At 40.8% G+C, this 24,947-nt stretch overlaps 1 protein-coding gene across 1 annotated transcript; it reads right to left on the bottom strand.

The window, feature by feature from the left end:
* Positions 1-350: 350 nt before the first annotated feature.
* On the bottom strand, positions 351-22,870 carry coq10b (coenzyme Q10B). The gene is made up of 5 exons (XM_041201678.1): positions 22,723-22,870; positions 12,866-13,012; positions 12,587-12,779; positions 10,260-10,361; positions 351-1,616 (listed from the first exon to the last, which is right to left on the bottom strand). Exons 1-5 carry the CDS (start codon positions 22,818-22,820, stop codon positions 1,449-1,451), a joined length of 708 nt encoding a protein of 235 aa, XP_041057612.1. The 5' UTR covers positions 22,821-22,870; the 3' UTR covers positions 351-1,448.
* Positions 22,871-24,947: the final 2,077 nt, after the last annotated feature.

Below are 24,947 nucleotides of genomic sequence, written 5' to 3'. Positions count from 1 at the left end.
GAAAGTATTATCTGCAATACTTAGTGGAATTTTGTTTATTGAGCAAGAGGCAAAATTACACAAGTGCCCCAAAAATGCTATACACACTTTACACAGATCTTAGATTGGAAAATTAACTTGTGCCCTTTGAAGTCATATGTAGGGGTTTATAAATAAAAATGGCTTTACCAAAACTGAAGCAATGCAGTTTTCTTCCCACCTGACCACCTCCCCAAATGTAGCATGACTCCTGATTTTTAAATTACTTTACAAGAGTATATTTTATCTACTTGGAGGTAGTTTACAATATTTCTACCTTTCACAATTCATAGGAAGTTGAGGAAAATCACAAGGCACAAAGATACATTAAATCATAAATACAGCATAATTTTATTGTCCAGTTACAAACTGGAGCTAATCTCTATGGACTATAATAGGCAGGAGTTCAATTTTTATTTTATGGCTGCCTGAGCACAACTTAATACTTCACAGTTGTTCTCGAATGTGTACACACTTTTCATCCATGATTGAATGAATATTCTCTGGTCTGACTCAATATGCACTGGTAACCAGTGCAAAGATTTAACTCATGCAATAGAGTTATGCCATCTTCTACAGTAGTCTATTTAAAGACAAGATAACATGCTCAATAAGATCGATGTAGTAGCATAGTACCACATTTGCAAGAGGGGATCTTCAACTGTTTACTGTTACATTACTAGGAAAATAAAAACTATGTTGCACTTGCATATCATTGGCAAAGAATGGAGAAAATGTCAAGCTGTCATCTTTGTCCGACTGGTGAAGGCGGCTGAAATTTTATTTGTATAGATATCTTAATTTGTTAATCTACTTTTAGAACAAATTGTTACCAGGGTACTCTGCAATTGGTGCTTTACAGTGGCACTAATTGAGACTAACCATAGATTTTATTTCCATAAATTAACACTTAAATATTAAGCTGTTACAGCTATCAAACTTCCAGATGGCCCCATTTCAGCTGGCTGGGGATCAAACTAAAGGTTTAAGGTATACAGCTAAAAAAAAATATGAAAATATGTTAGCCTTTAAAATGTATAATTTGACTTTAATTGAATTAGTGTTTGACACTAAAATCTCACTGCTCATGTAACCTGAACAGCCCAAAATATAGCTATATAAATAGAAACTTGGCTGCCTTCTCCATCTGCACAGACTAAAACAAGTTATTGCAGCCAGTCCAACTTAATAATGCACCACAACATGTGGAAAAATTACATTTAGTTACAGCTGAAATATTTGCACTTTATATACACGTTTACTTGCATCTACATAATGCATCTTCTGTTTGTAACATTTAGAAAGCCTTTCCAAAAAGGTTACAGTATGAAAAATCAAGTGATACATGTAGGTAAAGAAAGTCACCACACTAATAAATAAATTATACAACTTTTAAGGGGACCTACAACGGTTCCTCTTCCAACCTTTATTTACGTGTGATGCACCTCGTGAAGCATAAGTTCTCGTGGGATGTTAGTTTCTGGACCATACATTTTCTTTGCTCTTCTTTCAAATGCTGCTACCATCTGCTTAACAACTTCATCAAAAAAAACAGTGGCAAGCTGAGAGTGCAACAAAGAACGGAATTCAAAAGAAACCTATAGGTAAGAAAACAAGATTAAATGCAGCTACCTCTTATATTTGGAGAATAGTACAGAATAAAACTAGCATGTTTAACTTGATACAAATGTAGAATCTGATAGGCAAACAATCAGTAGCAGTTGGAACATTGCAAAGCAGCCTTTCTGACTTGCATTTATATAATGTCCTTCGTTCTGACAAAGCTGATCTTGGTTAGCTCAATTCTCTCTTGGATCTCAAATCACATAGCCCATCATTTCTGATAATCTGCCCAAGGTATTTGAATGTTTTCACTGGTTCCAGGACTCACCCATTCATTTTGGTTTTCATTTCCAGGGTGAGGTCTCTGCTCATCACCACTCTTAGGTCTTCTTAACATTCATTCTTAATCCATGTTCTTCACTCCTTGCTTTCACTTTGTTTACAATTTCCTGTAGTGCCTCTTATGACTCTACAATCTGTGTTGTGTATCTCAAGTTGTTGATGTTTAACCCACTAATGTTGCAGCCTGGTAGATCTTCTGTCTCTGAAGATAGCTTCAGTATACAGGATACCAGATAGCCAAGACCAGCTTTGTCAGAAAGATGGATGTGTTATCAAGGAAACTGAACCTTAGGAAAGAATGATGATGTGCTACATCTTGTCGTCCATGTTATATGCTTCAGAAACATGGGCAATAGACAAAAGACTATTAGTAAGCTAAATGCATTTGAGATGTGAACACATAGGATATTCTGCATATCTTACAAAGACAAATGAGGATGTGTTGGAGAAAATTAGTGTACAACATCAAAGAGAAAGATAGTCAGACATTATTGTTCAAAGGAAAGATTGACAGAAAACAGGAGGGGAAAATGGATGACTGGATGACAGTTGATTTATGCGGAATGTGAAAGGGCAGCAGACAGAAGTAGAGATCCATGGCAGTAAACCTGAGAAGACGACACCAACAAACGAACAATTCATGTAATACCATTCACATCCTTAGGATAATCCAAAGCACTCTTCAGCTAATGAGATATTGTACTTCTGGAAATGTAGTCATTATTGTAGTGTACACAGCACACCCATCTGCTAAAACTCTCACCCATGCCTTTCTTACCTCTAGACTTGACTATTTCAATCACCTGCTCGATTTCCGATCTTATGCCCACTGAAAACCAGAGGTCATCGAAAAATTTGCTGCCTGTATCCTGATTTACACGAAATCCCATTCACCCATCACTCTTGAGCTCACTGACCTACACTGGCTCCCTGTCCACCAATGTCTGAATTTTGGAATTTTCATTCTCAATTTTAAATCCCTCTATGGAATCACCCCTTCCCCACCTCTAATCTGCCCTGCCCTACCATACTCCAAGATCTCTGTGGTCCTGAGTTCTCTACTGCTCCAATTTTGGTTTCTTGTGGATCCAGATCCTAATCACTCCTATTCTGGCAGCTGTGCCTGCAGGTGCCTGGGTCCTAGGCCTTTCTACATTAAAGATACTCCAGTGACCTGCCCAAAGGCCTCAACAAGAGCAAAATGCTGCTAATGCTGGAAATCTGAAACAAAAACTAAAAGTGCTGAAAACAAATCATTCATTGATGAAGAGAGAAACAGAGTTAAAGTTTCAAAAGCCCTAAAAAGGCACCACAGAAATGCAAGCAATTGTTGTTTCACATAAAGCAATGGGTTGCATGACCATAGAGTCAGAGAGATCTACAGCACAGAAAAAGGCCCTTTGGACCATCAAATCTGCGCCAGTCAAACAAGTACCTAACTATTCTAACCCCATTTTCCAGCACTAGACCCATAGGCTTGTATGCCATGGCATCACAAGTGCACATCCAAATACTTCTTAAATGTTATAAGGGTTTCTGCTTCTATCACCCTTTCAGACAGAGTGTTCCAGATTCCCACCACCCTCTGGGTAAAAAATTCTTCCTCACATCCCCTCTAAACCTCCTACCCCTTATTTTAAACCTATGCCCCCTGGTTACTGATCCCTCCACCATGGGGAAAAGTTCCTTCCTGTCTACCCTATCTATGCCCCTCATAATTTTATACACCTCAATCATGTCCCCCCTCAATCTCCTTTGCTCCAGGGAAAATAACCCCAGTCTATCCATTCTCTCCCCATAACTAAAACTCTCCAGCACAGGCAACATCTTGGTAAATTTCCTCTGCACTCTAGTGCAATCACATCCTCCCTATAATGCAGATTCCAGAATCGCACCCAATACTCTAGCTGTGACCTAACCAGCATTTTACAGTTTCAGCATAACCTCCTGCTTATATATTCTATGCCTCGGCTAATAAAGGCAAGAATCCCATATGCCTTCTTAACCACCTTATCTACCTGTCCCACTACCTTAAGGGACCGGTGGACATGTACACCAAGGTCCCTCTGATCCTCAGTACTTCCCAGGGTCCTACCATTCATCGTGTATTCCCGTGCCTTACTTGTCCTGCCCAAGTGCATTACCTCACACTTATCCGGATTAAATTCCATTTACCACTTAGCAGCCTGTCTGTATCCTCCTGTAATTTAAGGCTATCCTCCTCACTATTTAGCACCCCACCAATTTGTGTCATCCACGAACTTGCTGATCAACACTCCTGTATTCAAGCCTAAATCATTTACGTTTACGACAAACAGCAAGGAACCCAACACCAATCCCTGTGGAACCCCACTGGACACAGACATCCAGTCACAAAAACACCCCTCAACCATCACCCTCTGCTTCCTGCCACTCAGCCAATTCTGGATCCAATTGGCCAAATTGCCTTGGATCCCATGGGCTCTTATCTTCGTTATCAGCCTCCCATGCGGGACCTTATTAAAATCCTTGCTGAAGTCCAAGTAGACTACGTCAAATACATTGCCCTCATCTACACACCTGGTCACCTCTTCGAAAAATTCAAATTGGTCAGACATGACCTCCCCTTAACAAAACCATGCTGACTGCCCTTGATTAATCCCTGCCTCTCCAAGTGTAGATTAATTCTGTCCCTCAGAATTGCTCCCAATAGTTTCTCCACCACTGAGGTTAGATTGACTGGCATGTAGTTCCCTGGTTTATCCCTTCCTCCCTTTTTGAATAATGGTACCACATTGGCTGTCCTCCAGTCCTCTGGCACCTTCCCTCTGGCCAGAGAGGTATTGAAAATTATTGCCAGCGCCCCTGCTATCTCCTTCCTTGCCTCACTCAACACCCTGGGGTACATTTCATCCAGGCCTGGAGATTTATCTACTTTTAAGCCTGCCAGTCCACTTAGAACTTCCTCCCTTTCTATTCTAATTTCTTTAATAATATCACAGTCCTTCTACCTGATTTCCATACCCATGTTATCCCTCTCACTTGTGAACACTGACACAAATTATTCACTTAGAACCCGACCTATGCCTTCTATCTACCTACCAGAAATCTATTTTTAAGTGATGTTGATCGAGGGATAAATATTGGCCAAGACAGCAGGGAAAGTTGCCCAGCTCTTCTTCAAAACAGCACAATGGGATTTTTTTTTTTTACATCCACTGGAGAACACCTTGGTTTAATGCCTCCGCTGAAAGAAAGCACCTCCAACAGTGCAGCGCTCCCTCATTACTGCCAGTGACAGCTTCAATTTTGTGCTCAAGTCTCTAGAGTGGGACTTGAATCCACAATCTAACTCAGAAGCGATAGTGCTACCACGGAGCCAGAGCTAGATATTGCTGCCCGTGTGATTGCTCTTCATCTGTTTCCAGTAACAAAAATTTAAAAAGGGACTTTGGAAGGAGCTTTCATGAAAAAGATTATCATGTCACAATCCATTTCACAAGATTTGACAAAATAAATTTATGCAAAAGTAGTTTATTTGGTGAAATATCTGAAAGGTAAAACAAATGGCCAAATCAGACATTCGACTGAGCAGCAAGGAAAAATCAAACTTGGGCACTACAATCTCTTGAGAACGATTAATTAGTAGATAGTAATGGAGTTGCATGCTATAAATTGGGAAACTATTTTTGATGAGCATATTTTTTAAATTTATCACAGAATCTTTAGAGTGCAGAAGGAGGCCATTGAGCCCATCGAATCTGCATTGGCTCACTGAAAGAGCACTCTACTAATCCCACTTCCCTGCCTTATCCCCATAACCTTGCACATTCTTTTTCAGGAAGCAATCCAACTCCCTTTTGAATACTTCAGTCGAATCTGCCTCCGCCACCCCTACAGGAAATTGGTTCCAGACTCCAACCACCCTCTGAGAAAAAATTCTCTTACCCATCGCTTCTACTCCTTTTGCCCATTATTCTGAACCTGTGCCCTCTAGTTCTTGATGTACTCAAGTGGGAAAAGTTTCACACTACTTATCTGTCCATACCCCTCAGGATCTTGAATACCTCTATCAAGTCTCCTCTTAGCCTTCTTTTCTCTAAGGCAGACATACCCAACTTCTTCAATCTATCCTCATAGCTACAGTTCTTTATCCCTGGAATCATTCTTGTGAATTTCCTCTGTACTCTCTCCAATGCCTTCACATCCTTCCTCAAGTATGTCTCCCAGAACTGGATGCAGTGCTCCATATGAGGCCTAACTAGTGTCTAACACAAGTTTAAGATGACCTCCTTACTCTGGTACTCAATGCCCTTATTAACAAAACCTAGGACACCACATGCTTTATTAACTATTCTCTCAACAAGTCATTGAAGGTGGTAGGACATATATACATATGCACCAAGGTCCATTTGTTCCTGCATCTCCTTTAGAGTTTCTCCCTTTATTTTATACTGTCTCTCCATATTCTTCCTGCCAAAATGAATCACCTCACACTTCTCTGCATTGAACTTCATCTGCCATTTGTCTGCCCAATCCATCAATATGTCTATGTTGTTTTGAAGTTCAAGTCATCACAGTTGAAAATGCTTCCAATCTTCATATCATCCACAAATTTTGAAATCATGTCCTGCACACTACAATCTAGGTTATTAATATATATCAAGAGCAGCAAGAGTCCCAACACTGACCCCTGGGGAATTCCGCTACAGACCTTCCTCCAGTCTAAAAAACAACCATTTATCACTATCGTTTCCTATCACTCAGCCAATTTCTTATCCAAGTGCCTACTTTTCCTTTTATTCCATGAGCTAGAATTTTGCTCACAAGTCTATTATATGGCACTGTATCAAATGCCTTTTGAAAATCCACATACACATCAACAGAATTGCCCTTATCAACCTTGTTAACTCAAGAAAAAAAATACACCAGCATGGAATGTGGGCTTCGCTATTACCCACCCCTAATTGCCTTAGAGAAGCTAGTAGTCAGCCACCTTCTTGAACTGCTGCAGTCCATGTGGTATAAATATACCCACAATACTGTTTGGAAGGAAATTCCAGATTTTGACCCAACAACAGCGAAGGAACAGAGATGTCAAGTCAGGATGACATGTAGGCTTGGAGGGGAACTTGCAGGTGGTTGTATTCCTATGCATCTGCTACCCTTGTCCTTCTAAGTGGTTGAGGTTGCAGGTTTGGAAGGTGCTGTCAAAGAAGCCATGGCGAGTTGCTGCAGGACATTTTGTAGATGGTACACACTGCTGCAACAGTGGGGCTGAATTGAATGTCTAAAGCGGTGGATGGGGTGCAAATCAGGCAGGCTGCTTTGTCCTGGATGATGTCAAGCCTCAAGTGTCATTAGAATTGCACTCATCAGGCAAGTGGAGAGCAATCCATCACACCCCTGACGTGCTTTGTAAATGGTGGACAGACTTTGAGGAGTCAGGAGGTGAGTTAGGTTGATAGTGGGGGAATTCAATGATGGTAATGCCATGGGGAGATGATTAGGTTTTGTCTTGTTGGAGATAGTCATTGCCTGGCATTTGTGTGGCACAAATGTTACTTGCCACTTGTCAGCCCAAGCCTGGATATTGTCCAGTTCTTGCTGCATACGAACATAGATGGCTTCAGTATCTGAGAAGTTGCGAATGGTGAACATTGCACAATGATCAGCAAACATTTCCACTTCTGCCCTTAACAGTGAAGTCGACCACCCTGAGTACATTCTGTGCCCTTGCCACCCTCGGTGCTCCCCCTCCAAGTAGTGTTCAAATTGAGGAGTACTGGGAACTGTAGGTGGTAACCAGCAGGAGGTTTCCTTACCCATATCTGACCTGATGCCATGAGACTTTACGGGGTCCAGAGTCGATGTTGAGGACGCCCAGGGCAACTCTCTCCTGACTGTACATCATTGTCCCACCACCTCTGGTGGGTCTGTCTTGCTTGTGGGACAGGATGTACCCAGAGATTATGGTATCTGGGGTAGTGTCTGTAAAGTGTGAATCAGTGAGTATGAATCACTGAATGGGATGACTGGTAAGTTTTAGGACATAAACGCTTGACCGGTGTTTTCCCTTCGTACATTGGTAACGAAGGGCATTTGCAGTTCCCATGTCTGTCTAGTCAAACCTGACTTGGTCCTTAATTCTATGTAGTTCTAACCATAACAGAGAATTACTTATCTACATTTATCTACTTAGAATATTGGTAGCATTGTTAACTGCGTCAAACAAGGACTTTGAAATTTGAAAACACAACTATCTGATCCAGATTCATTAAACAGTTATTGGACTTCAATCATATTTTTTTTTTAAATAAAGGTTCTAATTTCATTCACAACAACACCAAGGGTATTCTACAGATTTTATATGAGTGTATCCTTTGATCCATGTATCCTGTTAAACTATTGCCATCCCACTCTACCCTGCCCCCATCTTGAATCTCTCACCTCCTCAGTTCTTGAACAGATTTGAAAGTCAATACTCTGTTCTTGCAGCTCCACGTTTAAATCTCTGCCCCTGTTACAACTCCAAATTGAAGTGACAAACCACTGAAGAGGGCTCTCAGAAGAGCACATACCTCCCACACACTCTGTTAACTCAACGTTATTACAATTATACAGCTCTTCCTGGAGGCTTTTCCCTGGCTGGTTGATGTTTTGTTTGTAACTACAAAGCTGAAAAAAAGATACCATTTTATTAAAAGTTTCAGGCCAAGCCACATCCAACAACCTGCTCCGAAAACTCTGCTCACATTTTTGACAGCTGTGACCAATTCCACCACAACAGCTGAGACAATCCACAACATTTGAAATAAAACAACCAACATTCTAAAAAAAGTCAATTCACCCTATCTCCCAATGTTAAAGGATCCTTTAAAAATATTCTAGGATCTGGATCTTTCACCGAATATAAATCTTTTCTTCCTTGAGCCATATTATATTCCAAGTTTCATTGAAATATGACCATTAGTTTTGGAGATTCATTGGTTACAGTCAAATAGTAGCAAAAACATTACCTCTGCCCACCTTCATCAGCAGGGGCAATAACATCTTATTTGATTGAATCTATGAAGTATTATCGCTCCTCATCCTCCCTTTCACACCATCCTCAATTGCCTATTCTCCAGCACCTTGGGATTACCCTCACTTGGTGACACTCACTTATCCAAAGTGAGCCAGAACAATAGCTCTTTGGGAAACTCCTTTACCCTATCTACATGCAGCAATCAATGATAGTTGTCAGTCACCATTACTATGACCAGATTTATTTTTTTAAATTTAAATATTCCAGATTTATTAGTTGAATTTAAATTCCACCAGCTGCCATGGTGGGATTGGAACCCATGTACCCAGAGCATTAGCTTGGGCCCCTGGATCACTAGTCCAGTGGCAATGCCACTCTGCCATTGTTTCCCCTAATGGCAACAGATCAACAAGGAGGAACCTAGAAGAAAGTATTAATCACTCATCAAAGATTTGAAAACCGCATGAGGTACAAAATAGGGTTTTTGGTTGACCCAAGACCATTGTGTAAAAACCTACATGTTTGGTATAGGCTTATATGCTAAAAGATTTCAATGAGCTGGAGAGGGTGCAAAAAAAGATTGATATTGAATCTTGCAACTTTGAGGATAAAATCTGATATTAAAGTTACTTACTTTAGAGAAAGATGCTTATGACTGAAGTCTTGATACAGTCTGGTTAGATAGACTATTTAATAAGAACAAATGAAAGGCCAATTGTAATGCATATAAAATCCATAAGCAAAGATTTTGATGCCATGAAGAAGTGCTCCTTTTCAGAGTCATTGTCCTCTGGAACAGACTGTCAAGGCATGCAGTGAATATGGAGTCACATTAGTCCTTTAAAAAGGGAACTGGCTGTGTTCCCAAGAGAAAAGTACATCTCCAGTTGTGGCGGTGCAGTAAGGTAGTTTTGTTTTTAAAATGTTGACTTCTGTGAAGAGTCATAGCTGCTGAAATTTGTTTAAAAGTCACGAATTCCCAATGTTTTTCCGCTGAGTTTTGCCTCTCTAAAATGACAATATGGTTAGGAGATGGGTGAATGGTGTGCAAATTGCATCTTTGGCATGATCTTTTCTATTTTTCTCACAAGTTCATACATTAAGCTATTCTTTAATTTTGTTTGGGCAAATAAAACGTAAAAGAAAAGCAAAGAAGAAAAAATATTCCCCTGTTTAAAACTGCACAGCACAGGACATATTAGAAAGCATTATAATGGGTTGAATTAAATCAGTTAAATCTGGACATCATGAACTGACAGTATTTTCATTTAGGAAAGGTTACGGTCAATCTAATATTGAGGCAGTCTGGGGCAAGTCTCACATAGCATACCGAAAAATCAACAGTGCAGGTCCTCGGATATCCAGGAACTCCAGGGCTGAATCGCCAATTTGTTTCCAAATGATTAAATAGTCTCCCATCAGTACAAGAAGCCTGCAATTGATGGTAATAATGATGTTAGCGGCATGAAAAAAATAAGTGCCATAATTCAGTAGATTTTGCAAAACACTTCACTTAAAAAGGCTGCACACTCATCTGGTCAAAAAAACGTTCAAGGTGTAAACAATGCTGGTAAGGCTGCGTTTATTACTCTTCCTACATTGCCATGAGAAACTGCTTTTTATTACACATTAAGAGCTAACTACATGTGAGGGTGAGTGTGCAGGGAAATAAATCAACCAAATACTGCAGATTGGAGTCACATGAAAACCAAGTAAACACACCAGGCTACAAAATAACCAGAATTTAATTTCACAATTTGTCAGCTTTGAATATGAAGTTGAAATTCTGGGGTTGCTGGTCCAGTACTGCAATCACTACACTGCTGTGCCCTGCATTCATGGTCACTTTCCACTTGCCTTCCAACTCATTCTGGTCACATTTGTACAAGTGGCCTCCCCCACTCAGAGGTCCCAGACACAATGACCCATATTGGTTTTTCTGCCAAAGTTACTTTAAAATATATACGTGGGATACAGAATATCCTGATAAAACACTATCATTGATTACTGCCTAATGACTAAACTGCATAAAGTGGTAGGCTGGGACATAAGGAGTGCAGGGAATGGTGGTGAGAAAGCAAGATTCATAGTGCTTTAACATGCTGCCCACCAGAATGGTAGAATAGTTGTGATTTCCCCTTCAGATCTGTTCCACCTTGTTGACACAGGTAGAACTTCCTTTGATCAGGGGTCATCCTCATAAGCAGACAAGGAGGAAAATCACAGCAGGCAAGGAGCATCTTTTGTGGTCCTGCTGAGGTTGGCAGAAATCTAGGAGCAGGTTCCAAGCCAACATTGCTGTAGATGGTAGAAATGAGGAAGGAAGGGAAAAACAAAATAAACAAGGGTAGAAATTTAATGTCTTCTTTCTGGTATATGTCACAAAATGCAACAATTATAAATTCAAAAGTTCACCAACTTAAGGGAGCAAAAAAAAAATAACCCAGTTCAAAAAAAACTCCCAATGACTTAATTGGTAAAGGGAGTGAGTAGCTAAGCCATATAGACAAGGTGGTTTCAGAACGGATTTTCAATTTAGCTGATTTTAATCAGGAGCAGGAGTGGAGTGGTTTGTCTGGCCATGGCGTTCATGTGTCAAATAAAAGAGAAAAATCATCTAGGTTTCCTATTCCTGACGAGTATCCAACGACTTGAGTTATGAAATACATTTTTCTGGGAGTTGGGTGTAGACAGCATCAAGTTGAAGTTGCAATGCTGTAACGCACTCTCTCCTTGAACAGCAAGCACTAACTGTCACAGAATGGGCACTTTGGTGTGATGCTAGAGTGCTTATGGTGTGACACAATTTGTCTGCAACTTTGAAGTGCAGGGTTAAGTGGGAGAGGGGTGGGGGAAAGAGGCGTGTTGTGGTGGTGGTTGGGCATCTATCAAAACTAAAATTTTGGAAGAGTGGTAGTGCATTTCAACCTGTAACTCAAACAAAGGCTTCATCATCACATCATCTTAAGTTTCATTCAACTATACTTTGCATACTTCAACTTATTGAAAGTCATCCATTTTAAAAAGAAAAATTGGGTGAATTTAGGTAAATGATGATGCAGAAATTGCCCATATTGAGATTTTCTTGGTTGAAAACATCGGTATAATATGCGTTTATTAGAACATAATATGGTAATTATAAGCTTCTCTGATGGTTCAGTGGTTTTATCCAGTAGGTAACTAAATGATGCAAACCAGGAATGTTCCGAATTTGATCATCTGTCCATACTGATTCAGCAAGGACAGTGACAAAAGCACAGCAACTGACCTCAAATTCCCAGCACCAGCAAGGGGTGTAGTGGGGAGAAAGAAATTGACCATAGCTGCTGTTCCATATGCAGCCACCCCTGATGAAGTGGGTAGTTGAAAAGAGTTGCCAGTGATTGAGACTTGGAGTTACTGCACTGTGAATAAAGTCCATTTGCACCAGGTACTGTGGGTGGACCAGTGCCTAGAATTGAAGAATGGTTGCAGCACAGTAGGAGGCCATTTGGTCCATCATGCCTGTGCCAGCCTGTCTCAATGAGGAATCAACACCTTCGGTAGCGAAGGAGTAAGGGGAAAATTACAAGAGAAAAATCCATTTAAAGAGAAAATCTTAATCACAAGTTTCAATTTTTAAATATTGAAGAGGATATTCTAACATTGAAACATTACCTTAACTAAATGTGGTCGTACCAGGGTCACAACCGAAGTGTACCGTTCGACTATTGGTGGAAATCCTATTTCTAGTTGAGCTTTAGCATACCCTGAGCGTTTAGATATGATGTCTGATTTCTTGCACCATGGTACAAAATGCTTGTAGTCAGCAACACCAGACACTACGTTGTACATTTCCAGCATAGAAAACCTAAAAAAAAAAATTAAGTTCAAATTTACCATCAATACTGATGTACAAGTGGCAAAAGGAATTTAAACAACATCAAAATTACGAACCCCATTACTCGTCTCTCAGAATACTCTTTCTTCTTGTTTATTAGTGGCCCAGCAAGGTTGAAAAAACTTCTTTGTTGTGTAAGGCAATGTCTTGGTGTCTTGATTACTGGAGTTCTGTTCATTAGAATGCCACAAGATGACAGATATCTGTTATTGGAAATATTATAATTAAACATGACAATAAGGCTGTATTCCGTTGTACAAAATAAAGTTGAGCTTGGCACACAGTTTGTTATACTAACTGGGACAAGTCAAATTAACATTTTGTTTTGGTTCAAATTTCTCCCTCCAAGGAAATTTTACCCATTTCCTTCTGGATCCATTAAGATTTAGAAATTGAACAAATGCGCAAAATAAAATTCTAATCTTTACCATTTCCCTACGTATAACAGAAACTCAACTTGATTCCGTGTGATCATTTTATAAATAGGCTTCTTAGGTGAGTCAATTGTGGACTTTAGTTTAACCTCCATTTCGAACGCCATATGCATCTGACATGATTCAGCTGATTGTGCCATGCTGACAATACTGAGATATGAATAAGGTGCCAAATTGTCTTCAATATTAAACAGTTCATAGAGTCAGCTAAAATGAATCTCTTCACTAACAGTTGATTCAACATGCACAAAATCTACTGAAGGAGAGAGAAGAAAGTAATAGTGTTACTAAGGCGAGAATAAAATATCAAATATTTGTGCTAAATAGTGTGGGACTAAGCCATAAACACCAGGTAAGTTCAAAGTTCAAGTTTCAATCCGCTAGCGTATCATAGGAAGGTGATAATTGGGGTTCTAAAGTTGGCCTTAGGATCTCTGGGGTATGGAGAAGGAAAACAAAGATCAATCAGCATTCCTATTCCTGATTGATACCTGTAAAAACACAGTATCCATTGTCGACAGGATTGGGATCCTACTCCTCATTGATCTTCATATCGTTCATCTCCAACTCTTCACTTCCTCAGCTTCTCTGGGGATAGACCATCAACAAATATCCACTAAAGGCCCACCGACTCCCATACCACATCTCCTGTAAAGGACTCTCTTCCTTTTTCCCAGTTCATGTCTCATCTGTTCTGAAGTTGCTACCTTCCATACCAGTGCCTCTGACATTCCTTTTCCCTCAACCTGGATTCCCCTCCACCCTAAATAAAAACTGAAAATAATGAAAATACTCAGCAGGCCTGGCATCATCTGTGGAGATGGAAACAGAGTTTTACTGAAAAGAGAGACATGTTGCTTAAGTTTCCTATCTGGTACTCAAGACAAACACTATGCCAAATTTCAACGGATCACAACAATTTATACTACAGGAGGAAAGGTGTGCTGATTGGTTGGCAAATCAATTTTGATTGGCTGATGTGTTGCCGTGGGAAAGCAATGGGGAGCTATAGGGTCCCTGCATATGAATGTATGTTGCTAATAGTAAACATAAATAAACCATCTTACAAGCTTAACTGATTCTCTTAAATTGATTGTTCGTGGAACAATTAGCACACTCAAAATTTAAGTATTGCTGGAAATAAAGGACATAGCTAAGCTTTTCATCTTGCACTCACCAGGACACTTCACAATACCAATAAAGGGATAACAAATTATACTGTATTTGAAAAAAAAGTGCTGATTGGTAGTAGGCAAGTGGATCCTGATTGGTAGAGGTGTTGCCATGGGGAATGCACCAGTGATGACAACTGATAGTTCACTGCCAAGCACTGTTTAAAATTTAAACCAGGCAGCTTGACCCTGATTGGTCAAGGCATTGCACTGAGGAATGAGTCAGCGAATGGCTCTCACTTATTTTGTTTAGTTGAAACAGGGGCAATTGTACATACATGTTCTGTCTGCAAAGATCAGAGCTTTGTGTATTATATGTAACTTTCAGCACACGCAAATGCACCGCAAGCCCAAGTGACAATTGATTGTCAGCGTAATTCTTAGCACAATGAGCATTTGGCAAATGTTGTCCAATCGCGGAATCGCATCCAAATTGGACAGTTTTGAGTTTCGCAAGCATGGGCTGGTTGGATACATTCTGTGTCTTGCCCATTGCGAACAGTGGCTAGGACATGCTGTTTGATACGATCTGCCAGTCTTTGTGACTTACGACCTACATACCTAGCCTCACACTGGCATGAAATTCATAACCCACATTACTCAATTGTGTATTTTTCTTTTCACACCTATTTCTATTATTTTTTAATTTATTTCCATCCATCATTTTATCTCCACCTTTTAGCCTATTTTGATCCATTCCCCCCAACCCCATCCCCACTAGGGCCATCTGTCACTTGCTCATCCTTTCTACCATTAGCACATCCTTTAACTAATATCACCACTGCCAACACCCTTTGACCTTTTGTTTATGACATCTTTGGCAATCGCTCCTTTGCCTCTGCCAATCACTGGCCCTCTATCCAGCTCCCTGTCCCACCCCCCCTTAAACAGCTTATGTTTCACCACATTTCTATTTCTCTTTAGTTCTGATGAAGAGTCATACAGACTTGAAACGTTAACTCTGTCTTCCTCTCCACAGATGCTCTCAGACCTGCTGAGTTTTTCCAACAATTTTTGTTTTTGTTACTCAATTGTGAGATAGGCAGAATGTCTTTTTGGCTTGACGGCAGTATCCTGTTAATGGTGAATACCGCTCATGTTGCTAATCTCTAGTAGCGGTCTGAAACAACTATCATCACCTGTTGCATGAATCTTTAAGATACCTTGCCCTACCAGGATAATCTGAGGTAGACTGGGCACTTCTCAGCATCAAAAGTGACAGCCTTAGGCCCGTTCATGAGTTTGAGAGATAGACAGTGCAAAATGATCTGATCAGGGTAGTCATTATCCTGCAAGATGCCTTTGATGGGCCTTATTTCAGCAACAAGCTTATGTGGTGAGCAAATGGCTCGGGCCCTATTTACAAGTTTGCCGATAAGACCAAGCCTATAGCATGTGGAACTGTAAGAATCCCAACAAGTATATTGACCAGTGAAGGTAGGCTTCCGGTAAACCGTGGTAGAGAATCCCCTGGCAGATTTCTCAACATACATCAAGGAAGGGGAGTTCATTTGACTGTCCCATTTCAAAGGTGAATTTGAGTGCAGGATGGAGTCCATTACGACATGTAAGGAAATTATTACATACAGCTTAAGGAATTCATAGATATTTGCACTGCGGCATTATATCATGGCGATCTTGATTCACCACCATTGCATGAGTCTGTGTTCATTGAACATATGAACTCAGCAACTCGCGCAGTTGAGTTCAATTTAATGGCACCATGTATGCCCAAGTAGACGGTGTTGCCATGAGATTCCCTCTAGCTCTCAAAAACATCTTTGTTGGGTTCCATGAGAAACACGTCTTCGATGGAATGGCACCTGACCTCCTACCCCTCGCATATTTCCGATATGTGGATGATACGCTTGCTATATTTAAATGCACAGCTGCAAATAATAATTTCCTTACATGGCATAATGGGTTCCATCCTGCGCTCAAATTCACCTTTGAAATGGAGCAGTCAAATGAACTCCTTTTCCTTGATGTTCTAGTTGAGAAATCTGCCAGGATGTTCTCTACCACGGTTAACTGCATATTAACTGGTCAATATAGGTGTTGGGATCCTCAGTTCCACATGCTATAAGATTGGTCTTATCAGCAGCCTTGTAAATAGGGCATGGGCCATTTGCTCACCATGCAAACTTAATACTGAAATAGGCCACAAAGGCATCCTGCAAGGTAAAGGCTACCCTGAACAGATCATTTCACGCTGTATATCACGCACACTCGTGAACTGGCCTCAGGCCATCACTTTTGGTCCTGCAAAATGCCCCATCTACCTCAGATTACTCTGGAAGGACAAGGTATTTCAAAAATTTGAACAACAGGTGAAGCTAGCTGTTTGACGCTGCTACAAAACAATAGCAGCAGGAATGGTTTTCACCACTAACAGGATGCTGCCATCAGGCCAAAAAGACATAATGCTTATCACACAACTGAGAAAATGTGGTATATGAATTTCAGTGCCAATATGATGCTAGGTATGTAGGCCATACGTCCCAAAGACCAACGGATCATATCAAACAGCATGTCCCAGCCACTGTTTGTAAAAGGCAAGATACAGGCCATATCCAACCAGCTGTGCTTGCAAAACTAAAACAGTGTCCAACATAAGATGTGATTCTGCGATTAGACAACATTTGCTAAATAATCTTCATTGTGCTAAGAATTACACTGACAACCAATGTAAGGTTGTCAGTCAGGCTCACGGTGTGGTGTATTTGCATGTACTGGAAGCTATCTATACTTTGCAGAAAGAACGAACATGTACGCACATTGCGTCTGTTTCAGCTAAACAAGTGACAGCCATTTGCTGACTCATTCCTTAGGGCAATGCCTTGACCAAACAGGGTCAAGCTGCCTGGTTTAAATTTCAAATAATGCTTGGCAATTAACTGTCAGTCACCATCACTGGTGCAGTCTCCAGTACAACACTTCTACTAGAGTCCACTTGCCAACTAATCTGCACTCTCTTCACATACAGTATAAATTGTTGTTTGCCCCTTGTATTAGTATTCTTGCAAGTGGCCTGGTGAATGTAGGACAAAAAGCTTCAAGGAGGTCTCTTTTTCTCAGCAATACTCAAGTTGTGCGCTACCAAACAATCAGGATTGTTTAGCAAGTGCTGCCCAATTAATCCAACAGTATATGTTTTGCTTTTGATGTTTTTGTTTAGATGTTCTTTAAGGAAAAATTTGCAGAGTTATGAAGAAGTGGTGGGAGAATGGCACTAAATAAATTGCTCATTCACTGCAGGAACAACGGGCTGAATAGCCTCCTGCATTGTCAAAATTCTGCGATTCCGTTTTTGGTTTGGTAAGCACAGGCTGGTAGAGTATAGTCTGTACTCTGCCTATTACAAACAGCCAGAGGAGCATGTTCATGAAATTGAACAATCCTAAATGCGTTAATATCTACACCAACAACCAGTTTAAGATAATCAGTCCAGCTTGTAAGATGGCTCATTTGCACAAGTTAAGAGCCACACAGATTTTTGGCAAGGACTCTTTTTTAATTACCCAGAAGCATGATGAGCCTATAGGTCTACACCATGGTAATGCCTCGACCTATGAGAGACGACTTGCCAACCAATTAGCACCCTTTTGTCCAGTGACATAAATTTTTGAGATCCTTTAAACTTGGCATCTTGTGTTTGTCCTGATGAGTTCAAGATGAAAAGCTTCAGCAACATGTCTCTCTTTTCAGCATTATTCAAGCCCTTTACTATCAAATTACTGTTTGTATACCAGAAAGAGTTAATATTTCAGGTCGGTGATTTCTCACTCTTCACAGGGCCCTCAACCATGTCCATTCCTTTTCCCAAACCTCTCACCCCTCATCCAATCTCCTAAAACAATAACAGGGTCCCCCTTGTTCTCACCTTCCACATTCAAAAGATCATCCTCGGCCATTTTTGGCACCTCCAGTGTGATGCCATGAAACATATCTTTCCTTCCCCATCTCTTTCAGAATTCTGAAGGGACCCTCCATGACACCTGGTCCATTCCTCAATCTCCCCTACACACCCTCCCCTTCCCATGGATGAACTGCAACACCTAACCTTTTACGTCCTCACTTCCCAACATGCCAGGGACCAAACACTCCTTCTAGGTAAAGCAGCAAATTTCTTATACTTTCAATTTAACATACTGTATTCGCTGCTCATGATGCAGTCTTGCCTACATTGGGGAGACCAAATGCAGATTGGATGACAACCTTGCAGGACACCTCCCAAGCTTTTGGTCACTGTCATTTTAATGCTCCAGCCCAGTCTCACTCTGACCTCTGTCCTTAGCCCCCTGCACTGAAGAGAGCACCTCATCTTTCAATTACAGCCTTCCATTCTCAATACGGAGTTCTGCCCCATTTTCTTCCAGATGCCAGCTGTTGCTGATGACTCTGCCATTCCATTTACACCTCAAGGCCTATTACTTGAATCTTTGCTTGTCCTATTACCATCTCCTTTTGCCTTGCATCATCATCCCTTTTGTCATTTAACCTCCCTTGCCTTTCATCCCATCATAGATCTTCTCTTTTGTTCTATCCTCCCCCATTTCCTTATCCTGCCTCTGTACTTGCTTAAAAGCTATTAATCTCCAGTTTTTTCCAGTTTTGACAAAAGATCAAACTGAAAAAAAAACTTCTCCCTTCACAGGTGCTGCCTGACCTTTTGAATACCTCCAGCATTTTTTTTTTACCTTTATTTCAATGTTATATTTGTTTGCCAAATAAAACATGCATCAAGGTTAAAACAATCATTTGTGTTGCTATTGAGTCACCAAGTGGTCATCTTGCACAACATTCCCATTACAGAAAATCAGATACATCTCTCTTTCCTCAATCTCTCTGACGTCAATTGTACTTCGTGATACAGGAAAACAAACCAGGACAAACAAAAGGAGCTAATTCTTTAATAGAACAGAAGAGTGCTCTTATTAGTAAAGCAATGGAAACTGTAAGAGTGCTGTACAAGGTTAAAGAAAATGCTTTGCAACTTAAAATTAGTTTGGAGTTCCAAAGAGTCATGAAGATTTTTTTTTAAAAAGGCGTGGAGATGATTTTTTAAGACATTATGTAAAAGAGAATGTAATTTTCCTTCTCTAGTTAAGAGTGACCATAGCTTGTCTCCATGCAGATGACATTCAAAAATAAGAAAGCATTGGGAAAAAAAGTCACTGCTATAGCTACACAGAGTGACCTCATCACAAACACATCATGCTCCACACATACTCCAATGACACCCAACTGTGTTTCACCATCACCTCATCAGACTATCTGACATCCAGTCCCAGAGAAAGAAATTTCATTCCCTCAAACGCCAGGAAGATCAAAGCTATCGCCTTCAGACCATGCTATAAGCTTCATTTCCTAGCCAATGATTCATCCCGCTCCCTCACTGCTGTCTCAGGCTAGCAACCTCAGTATTTATGTGATGCTAAGCTACCAACCAACCTGCCCTTACCTCAGCCCATCTGATGCACAGACCCTCATCCATGCTTTTCTTACCTCCAGACCTAACAATTTCAATGCTTTTCTGGCCAGCATCCCATATTCCACCCTCCATGAACTTAAGCACAAAAACTGTACTGCCTGTGTCCTAACTCACACCAACAGCTATTTGCCCATCACTCCTGTCTCTCCTGAACTGCATTGAAGCAAGGTATTGGTGGACTGGGAGTCACTTTTTCACATTCAAATCCCTCCATGGCCTTGCCCCTTATCCCTGAAACATCCTCCAGGCCTATAACATTCCTAGACCTCAACATTCCTCCAGGTCTGATGCCTTTTGCATCCCCAACTTCCACTGGTGGTTGTGGCTTAAGCCATCTAGGCCTTAAACTACTCTCTCTCTCTCTCTCCTCTCCTTCAAAATGTTCCTGAAAATTAATCTCATTGATCAAACTTCTGATCACTTGTCTGGATATCTCCATCTTGGTGACAATTTTTGCCTAATTATGCTCCTGTGAAGCACATTGGAACTTTCTATTGCTTTACATAAATATAAGTTGTTGCTCTTGAAACTCATAAATGTGGTTTGTTTACATACTTTAGGAAGGTAGGGGTCATTAACATAGACAGAATTCTATTGAAGCCCAGTTTTTACAAAAGCTTTCAATTGTATACCACCATTTTTGCAGGTTGCTGCATCAGTCAAAAATGCTGTATATCCACAAGTTCATTCACAGTCAAGGATATTCACACAACTATTAATTCCAGACTCCAAGGTTGCAGTATGAAATACTGAGCTTATTAACGCTAACCAAATAAAGTTAAATCCCAAAGAATAAAGATTTCAGATGTACTATTTAGTGTTCTAAATTTCGTGACAAAGGATAGCAAAAGGTATAAAACGTTCACTCCACTACAAGTGAAGTCGCAATAAGGTATGTAAAATGTTTTGCTGAAGACTCCTGTTAATGAGTTAACATGGAGTAAAATTCTACCTCACCTGAGCCATCTGGGCATATGGCAACAGGGATAGAAACTTACACAGGAATCTCACTACATGCTGTTTTCTGGCGGTCGATGCAGCCAACTCAAAAGCACAGCAACCTGGTTACCAACCTGTTTCCTGGTATTGTGTGTGCAAATAATATACAAAATGGGTGTAACCCAGAGGATATTTAATTATAATTCTTCATACTTAAAACAGAGTCATAGGGTCATACAGGTCGACAGCACAGAAAAAGGCCCTTCGGCCCATCGAGTCTGCGCCAGTCAAACAAGTGCCTAACTATTCTAATCCCGTTTCCAGCACTAGACCCATAGACTTGTATGCCATGGCATCACAAGTGCACATCCAAATACTTCTTAAATGTTATGAGGGTTTCTGCCTCATCCATTCTTTCGGGCAGAGTTCCAGATTCCCACCACCCTCTGAGTGAAAAAATTCTTCCTCACATCCCCTCTAAACTTCCTGCCCCTTACCTTAAATCTATGCCCCCTGGTTATTGATCCCTCCACCAAGGGGAAAAGTTCCTTCCTGTCAACCCTATCTATGTATGCCCCTCATAATTTTATACACCTCAGTCATGTCCCCCCTCAATCTCCTCTGCTCCAGGGAAAATAACCCCAGTCTATCCAATCTCTCCTCATAACTAAAACTCTCCAGCCCAGGCAACATCTTGGTAAATCTCCTCTGCACTCTCCCTAGTGCAATCACATCCTTCCTATAATGTGGATTCCAGAACTGCACACAATACTCTAGCTGTGGCCAAACCAACGTTTTATACAGTTCCAGCATAATCTCCCTGCTCTTATATTCTATGCCTTGGCTAATAAAGGCAAGTATCCCATATGCCTTCTTAACCACCTTATCTACCTGTCCCGCTACCTTCAGGGACCAGAAGGCATGCACACCAAGGTCCCTCTGATCTTCGGCACTTCCCAGGGCCCTACCGTTCATCGTGTATTCCCTTGTTTGTCCTGCCCAAGTGCATCACCTCACATTTATCTGGATTATATCCCATTTGCCACTGATCAGCCCATCTATATCCTCCTTACTATTTACAACCTAATAGATATTTTAGGCAAGACTTCATGGAGGAAGCTAAATGTATATAACTTAATCCAGAGTTGATGAATGTTAGCATTGGAAAAGGAACATTTTCCATCTGATGCACCTAGCATCCCAGGTCAGCTATAGCACAGCCAAGATTGCTGGGACAAACTCGGGTTAGCCCTTGATATGAGATATTTCAAAGATAGATATTTGAAAATACCCAACACCATACAACTTAAGTCACTTATTTTACCCATAACAAAAAATTTAGCTACTTGCTGTTACGAAAAAGTTTGATTGCTGTTTTCACCTCATTATTTAAATCACTCCTTAAATAACTTCAGTTCTAGTGCTCGCTACTGCAGACTCCCGCTGCGCTATTTTAAACAACTGCAATGCTGGATTTGTAATTTCAAGCAGATTCAATAGGATCCTGATACAATAGAAGACCCGATGCGCCAAGGGCATAATCAAAAGATGTGAATCTGACCAGTTGCTGCAGTTTAAAAATCGCGCTCTGGCTACCCCCTACCCCGACAAAAAATATTAAAATTGTGGCCCAGATTTTAACCGGCACCAATTATTATTCAAAGCTGCCTTCCCACCCGGCTGAAGCTAAACCATATCCGCTCGCAACAACGGCCCCCAACAGAAAAATCGACCCGGCCTTTGGGACCGAAAACCGAAAGCGGTCTCCAAACTTTCCAAGGTCGGCAGCTTGGAGGCGGAAGAGGAGGAGAGGGGGGAGTTTTGTGACGTGCTCACGAGGCCGGCAAGCACATTAAAGCTGTCAGAAACTCTACCTCACGGCGTTTTTAGCCTGTCTCTCCCGGGCAAGATAGACGGGAAACTCGAAGACATCGCAGAGAACCTTCCTGAGAGGCCTGCCGCTCCTCGCCATTTCACCCTTTGTGAAGGCCGGCCGCCCGCCTGCTGACGTCAGCCGGTAGCCCGCCCACCTGACGCGGCGGCTCCCTTGCCGCGCCCCTCCCGCCACATCCTGCCACTTGATTGGCTGCACCGCCGTCTTCTCCGTAGAGGGTGGTGGCGGGTTGCTGGGCAACGTGGAACGTCAATCCAGTTACGTCACAAGGTTTCCACTGGCAGGTTATGTAAAGGTTTGTCACGGGATTCAGCGGCGCTGCCAGTGGTCGGATTACCTCGAGACAAACATGCCTTAGACATATATGGTAACTGCTTTTAAAAATACCCTGCAAATGTGACCAACATTAATTTTCAGATATAGCCGGAATTAAAATATTACCTTACACATCATAAGTCTGGTGGTTATACTACCCTTTGCAACTGCCGAAGAGAAAAAAATAAACTTTATCAAATTTATTTCATAATCAGGAAATTAGCCAACATGCCAAACAGGTAAAAGACAGACTGTTGTCGAAATAAATAAAAAAGGTAAAAGTAGCAAGTTGGGAAAACCGACGTACTGTGCTTTGGAAATGCAATTTTATTTCCCTGACTTCAGTTCGATGAAAGGACACGGCATTATATGTACCCCAAATCTGCCATAAGCAAAACAATTGTATATAGGAAAATATAATAGGAACTCAAGATATTTTGTTAGGTTTAAAGATGCGAAATTACATGCCTCCAAATTATGCTTCAACTGTATAAACCTGGTGTAGATTACTCCCTGCCATTTATTGTCAGCATAATTAGAGTTTTATTGTAGACTTTCACCCATACGACCGTTTAAAAATAAGATTCTGTGCATGTTAAAATCACAGTACAATGTGCGGTGGTATTCTCTTCATGCGAATTTAAAACATTCCTTTGAGGACAGAGGCCTTCAGTACGTGTCTGCAGCGACCTATTTCTTATATTTGCTCCCTCTTTTGGCCCTCAGCAGTATGCATATACCCTTAATTCAAAAGGGTAAAGCTGTTGGACTGCTCCTAATCACTTACTCAACACTCTTGGCTAACTGTTAGAAAGAAAGACTTGAACTTATATAACACTTTTCACGAACATTTGACCTCTCCATGCTCTTTACAGCCAATTAGGTACTTTCTGAAGTAGAGCCACTGCTGTGATGTAGGACACGCGGTAGCCAATTTGCGTATGACTAATTCCCACAAACAGCACCCTGAGAATGACTGGATAATCTATTTTTATGTTAATTGATATGTCAATATTGGCGAGGACATGGGGAATAACTCCGCTGCTCTTCTTCAAAATAATGGTACCGGATCTTTTGCATCCGACTGAGCATAACATCTCATCTGATCAGGAGCCATGCGTGCAACACTAATTTTTTTTTACATATATTTTTCTTTTCCCACCTATTTCTATTATTATTTTAAAAATTTATTTCCATTCATTGTTTTATCCCCAATTTTTAGCCTATTTCGATCCCCTCCCCCACCCCACCCCTAATAGGGCCATCTGTCACTCATCCTGTTTTCTACCCTTAATGTCACCATTAGTACATCACTTAGCTAATATCACCACCGTTAACACCCCTTTGACCTTTTGTTTATGACATCTTTGGCAATCTCTCTTTTCTCTCCACCTTTCACTGGCCTCTATCCAGCTTCACCTGTCTAACCCCCTTAAACAGCTTATATTTCATCACATTGCTATTTCTCTTTAGTTCTGATGAAGAGTCACATGGACTCGAAACATTAACTCTGCCTTCCTCTCCACAGATGCTGTCAGACCTGCTGAGTTTTTCCAACAACTTTTGTGTTTGCAACACTAATTTGGTACAGACTCACACTTGACTTTGAAATTCCCCAGTTGTGTAGCTGTCCCTTCCATATTAGACAAATCAATAGTTTGTCATAAATGTTCATGGCATTTAGTGATTTATATTAAGGGATGGCATGAAGAATAGATATGATCCGCTCTCAGGTCAGTTACAAACACACCAAAATTATATATCCTTATATATCGACAAATTTGGAACATAATGCAGATTTAATGTTTTTTTAAATCAAGTTGGAATCTCTATCCTTTTAGGCTTATAAACTCAAAAGGGATGTGGAAAGTCAAGATTTGAAAAAAATAA

This window comes from Carcharodon carcharias, chromosome 12 (assembly GCF_017639515.1).
Source record: "Carcharodon carcharias isolate sCarCar2 chromosome 12, sCarCar2.pri, whole genome shotgun sequence".
In the NCBI taxonomy this organism is placed as follows: Eukaryota; Metazoa; Chordata; class Chondrichthyes; order Lamniformes; family Lamnidae; genus Carcharodon; species Carcharodon carcharias.
Note: the sequence above shows the minus strand (reverse complement) of the source record. Positions and strands in the feature narration are given on the sequence as shown.